The 12,182-nt window shown below is 34.6% G+C and overlaps 1 protein-coding gene across 1 annotated transcript; it reads right to left on the bottom strand.

The window, feature by feature from the left end:
* Window positions 1-2,795: 2,795 nt before the first annotated feature.
* slc29a4b (asolute carrier family 29 member 4b) lies at window positions 2,796-11,357 on the bottom strand. The gene is made up of 11 exons (XM_026258001.1): window positions 11,165-11,357; window positions 10,456-10,581; window positions 9,713-9,844; window positions 9,489-9,602; window positions 9,218-9,346; window positions 9,056-9,130; window positions 6,726-6,994; window positions 5,698-5,830; window positions 4,924-5,111; window positions 4,594-4,834; window positions 2,796-4,078 (listed from the first exon to the last, which is right to left on the bottom strand). The coding sequence occupies exons 2-11, from the start codon at window positions 10,577-10,579 to the stop codon at window positions 3,927-3,929; spliced, it is 1,557 nt and encodes a 518-aa protein (XP_026113786.1). The 5' UTR covers window positions 10,580-10,581; window positions 11,165-11,357; the 3' UTR covers window positions 2,796-3,926.
* Window positions 11,358-12,182: the final 825 nt, after the last annotated feature.

Genomic DNA, 12,182 nt, shown 5'->3' with positions numbered 1-12,182 from the left:
CAAGCTCTTTGCCAGTTTAAAATGTCACCTTCGGATATGTGCCAAAATAAAACCTTGTTCATATCTTCATGCTTTGTGTTCACTGAGATATTCTCTGTCTTTTAGTTTGAGATGCTGTAGCCACACTTTAGGCTTGTGCCGTCTGAACATAATGAGCAGTTTTTACAACCACTTTGTTTGTCTGTCCGTTGTTTCTCACACGTAATAGAAGAGCGAGAGTTCATTAGAGAATTTGAGATGTCTGATTTGTGAGCAAATTGATCTTTTAAATCACCATTTCAATGAATAGGTTAATGTGGTTCACAAAACTGGTCTCAGTGAGTTTCTTCTCTCATGAACACATCAAGGAAAGGGAATTGTAATTTGCTGACAGGTGTCCTGATTGTTCTTGAGTTTCAAATTAACTTTTGATATAATTCCTTTTAAGTCTTACAATAAAGCATTCACAGATTAATATTCTTAAATATGAAATTTTAGATCACAAAATCAATTGATCACCTTATAATTTTTCAGTAACGTTAGTTGCTATTTGAGTTCACATTGTGATGATTTCAATTAATTTTATTGTAATGTGGTCGGTTTTGTGTAGAGTTTTTCCAAAAACACTGAGACATTTGGAATGTGTGTGGGATAAAAGTAAAAAGTGTTTATAGAAGGAATGAATGAATGAATGAATGGTTTGGTGAAATTTGACCTAAATCAGTTATAGTGTAAGTAATAATAATACAAAAAAAAAAAAAAAACTAGCATTTTGATATATGATCATTTTTAGAATCAATGCCATTTCATACAATTTGTGAATATTCAAGTATTCACTGGATCACTGGCTGTGGTATTGATCATATAAAATACTGAATCTCTGATCACGAAACTTTACGTGAAAATGGTGGGAAAAGGTTTTCTTCTAATTGCGAGACCACTGATAAATGTTGGATGTGGATTAATGCTTGTGTCTACAGTTGTTTTTTTGAATGTGGTGAAGATCTCAGCAGATCAATTGGAGGTTGTCTCATTACAGCTAGATCATGAGTGCTATAACATAGACCTGCTCCCTGGTTAAAGACCAGACACCGTGCTACTGTACGTACGGTTCTCATCTGCATACGCCTAGTCATGCTGGCTGAACACTGGCCAAAAGAGCACTGCAGTTGTCCTGACTTCAAATTACAATGATGGGAATTAGCGTTTTTTTCCTGTTTTTGTTAATCGCAAACCTGCACGATCAGGTATTTTATTCTTTATTTTTTAGTGGTTTAATATGAGATTCCAGTATTATATTCATTCTATTGTTTAATTACTAAACTGAAAGTGTTATGCTGTTTTCATTGTCGCATTATATTCTCTTCATTGAATAGGTTAATAGCTACTCGCTCTTTGATAGTACTGCTATACATTTTGAGGTAAGTACAGTTATGCTATTTATATGATTTAAATATGATTTAAATACAAAATATAAGCTGTTATCACAGTTGCAAAAAAAATATAAATGATAATAAAAAGTATTTTGGCTCTTGATCTTGCCGAGAACTTCATCTCTCAGCCTCTTCATCATGATGCTGTTTCTTCACGTGCTGATGTTGTCTCTTCTCTCCGGTGGTTCAGCCAGAGTTGTGGAGAATTTTGAGAATTTTTTGCAACAACATTTTCTGGACCCCAGTAGAGGTAGATCTGCCAAACTCTTAAGTAATGTTCATTATTATGTCACATTTTATGACACTGGCAAGATTACCTTGTACCCAGCCTACAAGTTATTGTTATTGTACAAATTTGAAGGGTTAAAGAGCTGCACAAGACAAGACAAGTGGTACATTGAACCTAAAGTAGGTAAGATACTACTCTAATTCTCATAAAAGCTGTATCATATTATTGTTTAGTTTTTTTGTATTGTTTTTTTTTTCTTGTGGTGTGGATGGAGTCATTTCAAATGTATTGATAACACTAACATATTTGCTGTTTATCCTCTTAAAATAACTAAAATAAATATTTTTTAAATGTATTATTTTCCTCATATATGTGTGCCACACTTACTGGCATCCTATCATATGTCATAAGTTTAAAGAAAAAATAATATAGGATCTGAAAGCTTTTCAACTTGCACAATATCTCTAGATCCATCCGACATCTGAGTTCCACACATCTCTAGTAAAATGTCATTGATTCATTCTTCAAAATAAGGGATTCCAGATCATATGACCAGATCATAGATCATAGTGAATTGGTTTTTGTTAAATGTGAGCCAGAATCATCACAATTAAAAGAACCAAAGACTTAAACTACTTCAGTGTGTGTGCATTGGAATTTATTTAATACATGAGTTTCACAATTTGAGTTGAATTACTGAAATAAATAAACTCTTCCACGACATTCTAATTAATTGAGAAGCACCTGTATACATTACAAAGCTGAAAAGCAGAAAGAGCTGTAAAAAAGTGTGGTAGTGATGAATTTGCAATATATTTTGCTGGGATGAAGAACAACAATAGATTTGGAGTGAAAGTGTTTGCTGTACTTCAGCTATAGTGTCTGTGTCACATATTTCTTTTCTAATGTGAACTGTCCTTAAAGGGTTAGTTCACCCAAAAATCTAAATTATGTCATTAATGACTCATGACCCTCATGTCGTTCCAAACCCGTAAGACCTCTTCGGAACACAGTTTAAGATATTTTACATTTAGCCCGAGAGCTCTCAGTCCCTCCATTGAAAGTGTGTGTACGGTATACTGTCCATGTCCAGAAAGGTAAGAAAAACATCATCAAAGTAGTCCATGTGACATCAGAGGGTCAGTTAGAATAAAAACAAACAATAAAAAAGTTGTGAAAAGCTGGAGTTCAGTTTATTAGAAGAAATCATTGAAGATTTCATTATAATGGATTGAATTGTAATAGAGTGATGGGCATATTGAAATTACAAAAAAAATCAGCAAACTTCAACAAAACCTACAAGCATATGAGTTCTTAAAATGACAAGCGCTAATCTTTTTCTATCCTTTTCACTCTTTTATTGACAGAAACAGTGTAAAAAGGACAGTAAATGACAGGATGACAATGGCGAAAGGGCTCCACAATTCATCCCAACGCAAGCACTGCAGCTTCCCAGGCTGCTAAAACAACTGCTGTATTTGGCAAAGTTTGATCCGTGGAGTCAAATCTCATTTACACCATTTACACAAATCATGTTTTTCCATTACACTGTTCATTGTTTTCTATTTAAACTCCATAGACTGATGTGTTTGACCGTTGCACATTCTAAAAACGTGGAACTAAAAATAAAAGAACTTTTAAAAATGTAAAAAAAAAAATAATCACTTCCCTCGTCTCAAATTTGTCAAAGCAAAAACATGGTCTTTGTGAACTGTAAATCCTTCCTCCTACAGATTTACCTCAATGGGTGAATAATGAAACCAGTGGTTACCTAACCTTGGTTTAAACAGGTCAAAGTGGAGGGTCATAATCTAAAATAAGACACCAACACGACTATAACAACCAGCCATTAAGTAGAATTACAAAGCATACCTTACAGTAAATTACACACGGTGGCCGTACATTTAAACATGACAGGAACACTCAATACATCGATTCATTTAGCAAGGTGATGGTTATTCAGACAGTCTTAGATAATGCTCTAATGAATATATCAACACATTTTATATAAGCCAACATCCCTGATGAACAAATCCGCATATGTAGCTGCTCACCAGCACATGTTGTGCTTTAGATGCTGGTCCGCACAATGAAATTCTAATATGCTGGTGTCCCAAACTGGGATTCTTCACTTGCTTAACCAGCAGACTTTCCTTGCATAAACCAGACTGGATCAGTATGCAGACTCTGGTCTAAGTTGGTATTTTCAGCAAGGATAGTCTCTGGAAATGTTCTTTTTCTTACACTAACAATCATACAAAACAGTGTGTATGTGAGAAAGACACTCAGTGGCCAGGTATATAGCTCTGTAATGTGAGTGTATTGTTGAGTTTCAGTGTGTGAGTAGAATGTGCCTGTGAGGTCAGGCTGTATGTTGAGTAAGACACAGCAGACCCCAGCATCAGTCCCGCCATATATGATACCGTCATGGTGTTCCCTGTAAAAAAATATTGAAGAAAAAAAATGCTAAAGAAAAATCACAATAAATTTTCCATATATCAGTTGATTCTCCTAGACAGAAATGAGATTAAATGGTCTATTGCTTCTCAAACTATTCTCATTTCAAATAATACAATTATAAGAAGCCTCCAAAAATTGGCCAACAGTCAGAGAATTAAATATGAACTCACATTTGAGCAACACATTTGAAATATATTGAACTCATATATTTGAGCTAAGCTATCCACGTGAATTTGATCTCCATGAATTTTGAAAAATTCTCAGGGAACTGCAAAATAAATAAGAACATTCTGTTCATCCTTAAATAATTTTAGAGTGATAAATCTGATGTTTTAAATCTCAAATCTAAAAATTTGTAACTTAACAGATATTTACTATTACAGTAATTCGACAACTGCATTTAAATTTTCTTCTCAAAGCATAACTGATAACACTTACAGCCATAAATCTCCAGAGTAACAGATGTTTTACTTGTGTGTCAGCCATACTCACCTGCCACTTCTCGCTGTTGAAGTGGCACCTTGCCTGCCGCCTGTATCATTGGTACAGAGCCAAGGTATCCATTACTGATTCCCAGCATCAAAGACAGGCAGCAGGGCCAGGCTGGGTGCGCCAGCAGAGGGTGCTGCACGGGCGACACGCACATCACAAACAGAGGCAGAAAGAGGACCCGAAAACATGAACACACCAGCAGCTGCACACCACCCCACTCATACGGACACGCTGCTAAGATCTAAAAGAGAGAAATCAAGCGCTTTGAACATTTGCCATTTTTAAATGTTAATTCATGCTCATAGATGACATCAGACAGCTTCGTTTCACCTTGCCCACAAAGTCTGCCATGTTGAACAGAGCCATGGTGAGAATAGGCAGCCATTCTCCCAGAGTATCATTGCGTAACTCTGACTCCAAACCAGGGAACAGACACAGTGTGATGAAATATGTCACCAAAATTGAGAGCATATAGGGCCAGATCATCCGAGCAACAGCACACCTCTGATCCAGCAGCTCTGTAAGAAAGTCATCATGCATTATGTCAAAAGATTCCAGGCCTGAAAATGCAATGTTAATTAGATGTAAAACAACAGGTCACCAAAAATAAAATTCTAATTTGCTCACCTTCAGGCCAACCAAGATGTAAATGATTTTATTTACTCATCAGAACAGATTTGGAGAAATTTAACATGGCATCACTTGCTCACCAGTGGATCCTCTGCAGTGAATGGGTGCCGTCAGAATGAGAGTCCAAACAGCTGATAAACACACTGCAACAATACATTAGTAATCCCCACGACTCCAGTCCATCAATTAATATCTTGAAAAAGTGGATTATTGTGGTGTTTTTATCAGCTGTTTGCACTTCCATTCTGTTGGCACCCATTCACTGCAGAGAACCCATTGGTGAGCAAGTGATGTAATGCTACATTTCTCCAAATTTGCTCAGATGAAGGAACAAACTCATCTACATCTTGGGTGGCCTGAGGGCGAGTAAATTCTCAGTAAATTTTCATTTTTGTGTGAACTATTCCTTTAACTTTGTTTTGTAGTCTGTTCACTGAATAGCTACAAGCGTTTGTTATCAAACCTAAAGCTCACCCTTCACGCTCATCCAGGTCCTTTTGGCGTCTGGTTTGGGCACGTCAAACCTGACGTATATTCCGTCTCCATGGGAACCGTGACCCAGATTAACTGCATCAGCTTCGTCAACTGTGCTTGACACCACTCCATCCTAATTTGTGGAACTGCCGTGAGTCAATGTCAGTTTTATCTTTGAGCAAATCATCCTATCTTAAAATCTGGTAGGGCTGTCTACTGCTTACAACAAATTTGGGCAAAATTAATAATTTTATATTGAGATGGAACCATTTTCTACGAAAATGTTTTAAATGATAAAAAATATATTTAAAATAAACATTTTCCTTGGCTAGTCTTGTTAAAAAAAACACTTTGGCATATTTCTAAAAAGATTACTTATTATGGAAATAAAATTCTTAAATGACTTCAAATGTGCTTTTGCAGTTCAGCAGATTTGGTCAGCACATTAAAAGAAGTGTACTTCTTTAAAGCATGACAAATTTGATTAGAAATCATGTTTTAAATTATAACTTTAAAGTAAAACTTTTAATTTGACATTATTACAAAGTGCACTTTTTAAAAAGTGTACTTTTGTGTGTTAAGAAACATACTCAATAAAGTGTACTGTTTTTTTTATTAATAATATATTTTCTCCAAGTACAGTATTTTTGAAATATACTTTTAAGATTTCAAGTACACTACAAGTGCATCTTTGAGCATACATGTACTTCTTTTTCACAAGTCTATGTCTATGACCTTGGATAAAGTGATTTTGCTATGGTTTGTCACAGTGCATTGTAAGATTGCCTTGTGTCAGAAGTGTGTATACATCCAGAAAGATTTTAGCTAGGGAGCTTTGAATAACTTATTACACCCATTTTGTTGCCATGTAAAACAGATGTATTTTCCTGGAATGTAATAAAATAAATAGTTAGCCACAAACCCACAGAAACCTTTCAAAACCTGTCAATAACATATGGATAAAAAACCCACACTCAAAACAATCCCAAAAGTCAAGTGCAAACCATTATTTCTATGTGTGAAATTACCTCTTCCTCTGCGCTGCTGTCATAATGTATCTGATAGCCACTGTGGTTTTTTGTCGTAAAATTATTAATTTGTCCTTTGAGCCAGCTGTGGCGAGCTCTATCGGTGTGATAACGGACAAAGTGTGTCCGTCGGACCACCACGTGTAACAGAAAACAGAGCGTCTCTATTGAGACAGAGAACAGGAAGAAGATGATGGTGTTTTTCTTCTCGTCTTCCACCAGCAGCTTTGTGAAAATCCGACTCAGAGAGACAATAACTCCTGCAGTGCCTGAAACAACCATAATTGACAAAGAGAAAATTATATATATATATATATTATATAGTGCTATACAAACCAACATTTCATTAAATCATGGAAATTGGGTGAATTCATATTTTGCAACAAAAAAAAATTACAAATCTCTAATTCATATTACCGTAATGCAAAAATAAATAAATAAATCTCATTACTGCAATGTGAATCTATATCTAAATGTTATATATATATATATATATATATATATATATAATTTTTTTTTTTTTTTTTTTTTTTTTTAAGAATCTGTATTTGCTGTACTGCCTTTAAAGGAGACATTGGATGCATAATTCACTTTTACATGTTGTTTGATTATATTGTCTTAGCAGTGTGTGGACACAACCACCCTAAAATTATAAAATTCCATTAACTCTTTTTAATCTCCAGAAAACTTAAACAGTCTCAGTTTTCAAGCCGTTTGATTCTCTGAGCAATATGACAACATATTGCTCAAGCCCTGCCCATGAATAGTGAACTGTCCCATATAAGCATATTTCCACCCTCAGCCAGTTGTACACTGTCCATTTTATCTGTGCTTGAGCAGCTGATAACATCTCATAAGCAATGTAGATGTTTTGTAGTTGGATGTAAAAATTAACATAAGAGTCTTCATTCTCTCCTGACACAAGAGCCACTGAGGACGCAGTGGAATAGTTTTGTTTTTGATGGTAATGTGCCACCAAATGCACCTATATTCGTTTATGTCTGCATAAATCATTTAACTCCAGACTGCTTTCTAAACAAGGGACAATTCAAGGAAGGTCCTGCTAAAAACATTAAACTCAAGGATGGATCAGTTCCCACTGTTTGTGATCCAGCTGCACCTTTTTACAAAATAAAATTTAAAACAGGTATGTTGTAGGATTTTGATGTGGAAATCATTTTTCCCCTGGAGGAAGCATTATGGTATTTTGGTCAGAAGTGACGGTTTAAAGTTAAAACACCTTGATGGATTCTTACAAAAACACAGCTTTTTGCTTTACAAGATATTAACTGAGGGACTGGAGTCATGTGGATTAACTGTGGATTATTTTGATGTTTTTATCACCTGTTTGGACCCTTTTTCTGATGGCACCCATTCACTGCAGTGCATCTGCTGGTGAGCAATTGATGTTATATACATTTGTTCGGTTCTGATGAAGAAATAAACGTATCTACATCTTAAATCTTCATTTTTGGTTGGGCTATTCCTTTAAAGAGCAGTTCATATGGGTTTTCGGAAAAAAAATTTTTTTTTGCAATTTGTAACGTAGCTATCCTTCGATTAAAACAGCCTGCAAAGTGGTTAATCAAAAAGTGCAAGATAAATAAAGATATTGTCTCTCAAAAGAAAGAGTCAACTCTGAACCACCTTAACGAATCGTTACATTTTTTTAAGTCTTCTGCCTGTTACCTATATATGTAACAAGGTAACACATTTGCATAATCCCCGCCTGCCCACGAAATACAAATGGAAATACTCAGGCTCAAATTGATAAGGTAATATCGATGTCATTTTTGTAAGCTTATAGCATTTTTGTTTAAAAATTAACATCCGAGGGAAAAAAATTATTATGGTAATGGCCGTTTTGTTTCTGACACGTATTATATACAGAAAGACCAATCATAACACATAACAGACTTGGCAAGCTGACCAATCAGAGCAGAGTAGGTTTATGGAAGGGGTGGAGTTTACAGGCCTTAAGCTCAGAACTGCTTCAAACAAATCGTTTTGAAATCATTGAAATATTATTCTGAAATTAAATTAATATTCTGAGAAAATGACAATGTTTTCTGACCTTAGATGCATTTAAATCTGTTGTAGGCGAGTCCACACAATATTAGGACACTTTAAAATACCATATGACCTGTTCTTTAATACTTTTATACAAAATCCTTTTTTTTAACTTTATTATTTAAATTACTGAGAGTCTTCATCCATACGAAAAACTAATTGCATTACGATAATGAGAATGGGAGCAAAATAATGTGAAGTAAATATTAAATTCATTCTAATGAATAAATGAGTCATGTGGCGATGGAAGTTTGGCTCACTCTCTCCAGTCATCACGCCCTGTGTGTGCCTCTTGGGCAGCATCCCAGTGTAACCATAGAAACTGGATTGCTGCACTGTAAAGGTCAAAAGTATAATGTTTACAGATTACAAAAGCACAATGTAGGCTAGTCGCAAGAGCATGCTTGCTTGTATATATTTACCTGTGCATCCAAATGCAACAATGGCAATTGCAGCTAGAGTAAGAGCATAGGACTGCTGAGTGTCAAACAGCTCCAACCAGACGTCAAATACACTCACAAACACCAAAGGTCCCAATGCAAATAGATATCCTATTTATGCAACACAGGATAATTAGTGATACTGGAATAAAAAAATAAGTGTGCGTGCATGTAAAAATGTTGCAGAGGAGCTGGTGAGCTTGTTTTAGACTTTACATAATTTTCTTTTGAGGTGGTTTTTGCATGTTCTCACCCACACAGATGCGAGTGTTTAAGCTCAGTCTCTCCACAAGAGCGTTGTTCACAATGACAGCACTGAGAGCCACCATAATATACGTCAAACTCATGTCGAACACAATAGAGGTGCCTGATAATAGAAGATAAGTATTTTGACTGTGCAATACATAGCTGTCATTTATCGACCTACAACGTAATTTTGTCTTTCCCGTGATGTGTAACAGGTTGGTTGCATCACACCTTTGAATTTGCGGTGGAGGTAGTCCACATCGGTGATGAAACTATTGTATGGCAGTAGAAAGCCAACACCAGCCAACAGCATGGCAAAGTAGATGCCATGGTAGCGATCATCAGGAATGGATTCCTCTGAGTCTGAAAAGAAGACACAAGCTTAAATGAATAGCAACCAGAATGACAGAGGAACTTGATAAACTTGAGCCCTGTTTTAATGAATAAAAAACAACTCAATGCTTTTGTGTTGTGTATGATGGTATCTTGAACTAATGCTGGGTTTTTAGAAAGTTGCATGGGGTTTGTGACTTGACAAAAAGCTTATAATTAATTTACAAAACAATTAATAAAAAAATATCTACTTAAAAAAATAAAAATAAATGTAAATAAATAAAAATTATAAATACAAATAAATACAATTATAAATAAATACAAAATAGAGTTGTGAATGTACTTTTGGTTATATTATTGAAATATACTACTTAAAATCTCAGGGGGATTTTCGAGTACATATTCATATTCAAAAACTTTGGGAATCTTTTCAATAATAATAATGCATGCATTATTTTGGAAATTCTTGCATGGTATCCACATATGATATAACCTTAATGTATGCACCAAATACATTGATATATACAAAAGAGATATATATGTGTATGTGCAATTTAATGTATTTTTTGTATGTGCAATTTTTATAGACCTGATTAGTATATTCGGTTATTGTTTAATATTAGCTGTTGTACATAACTCACCATGAAAACTGTGAGATTTTATCCGACCCCTATTCTCCTCCTCTGGCAGCTGACTGAAGCTGAAATTCGTGATCACAGCCTTCTCTCTACCCTGCCGATTTCTGCTCCACTCCTCAGAGTACATGCCTGGGAAAAAAAATGTCAGAATTCATATATTGGGGAAAAAAAACTTGTGTGTGTGTGTGTGAATTCATATTATGATATCTTGCACCAGTATCCACATAATTTTTTATAGACCTATACTCTATTATTTTGTTTTATGCAACCAAGCATTGCAGTGGTTTCTTATTTGTTCCTACACCCGTTTTCATTCGAAGCATTTGGGCATGAATGTGTTTCTCTCCTACCAGTTGACTTTGTACAACCGCGCGCGGTTTAAATTTTACGGCATGTTATGAAACACAGTTAGACAATCAATTGGACTAGGTGATAAACGCGAGATTAACAATGATACGTCGAGGTCACCTGACCGTTCCACCAAAGCTATTTTTAGAAATATGGAGACTCAATGTCATAGTGTATTTTTCTACAGCGTGGAAAAAAAGAGATATTATATCACAATTGCTGTTGGAACGACGGATCATTTGTCTTTTTGACATGCTTCTTTATATATGCGCAACTTAATGCAATCGATACGTACAGTATGATAATAACTGAACATCAATCAGAGCTGTCGCTAGCTCTCGTGAATGGATAACAGGTCTCTTACCTGATGTTCTAATGTCATTCACTTCCTTAGGCGAATAATCTTTAATTAAAATCCAGTGTCTCGTTTCCAAGCGGTGTTATTTGAGGATGCTCGTTTTCTGCTCCCTCATTCTCTCTCGAGGCTCCCCGCCCTCCTGAGCAAGTCACGGAATCATCACGCGCTTGACAATTGATCACCGGGGTTAGTTGTCACACTTTCTATAGAGGGGGTTCATATCTGTATAAACACATCATTGTCTATAAAAAATTAAATAAATAATACATTTAAAAAAAAAACACTTGAAAATTTCCACCGTTACTGTCCAGGAATAAAAAATTAAGAATGAATAACATTTATTTTAAATAAATACTATTTATTTTTTACACTCTTAAAAATGTGCTACTTTTTGATGCTGTGAGGGACCTCTATAAAATATATTATGAATAAAGTCATAGGCTAATTGTGGAAATATTAATATTGTATATAAATTTAAAAAATGTCTTGGAAAATAATTAGTTTCTATAATATTATTTAGTTTTTTTTACCAAAACTAACTTTAACAGTGTATTTGTTTTGTTTGTTTATATATATATATATATATATATATATATATATATATATATATATATATATATATATATATATATATATATATATATATATATATATATAAATTTAATATTTTCTTATTGTAATGTTTTATAAATTTTAATCCAATTTAATCTTATTATTATTATAATTATTACAATTTTTACACTGTTTTTCAGTTCTCTTTCCATGGACCTCCTAGTACTTCCTTTTGGCCCCCTCAGGGAAAAAAGATTCTTTGAGGAACCAAAACTAAAAAATGCTTCTATGGCATCATTCCTTGTGGAATCTTTATTTTTAAGAGAGCATGGTTAGGACTGAACTAGGTTTGAAATTAACACACAAAACCACTGCAAGTGAAAACACATCTGTGTGTACATTTTTGACAGTTGAAGTTACTGAGATCCAACCACTTTGTCAAATGGCAACAGTCTTCCCCATTTAATGCAAA

The sequence above is a fragment of the Carassius auratus genome, chromosome 1 (assembly GCF_003368295.1).
Source record: "Carassius auratus strain Wakin chromosome 1, ASM336829v1, whole genome shotgun sequence".
NCBI classification, from domain to species: domain Eukaryota; kingdom Metazoa; phylum Chordata; class Actinopteri; order Cypriniformes; family Cyprinidae; genus Carassius; species Carassius auratus.
The sequence above is the reverse complement of the archived record's forward strand: the minus strand, read 5'-3'. Positions and strand labels throughout refer to the sequence as shown.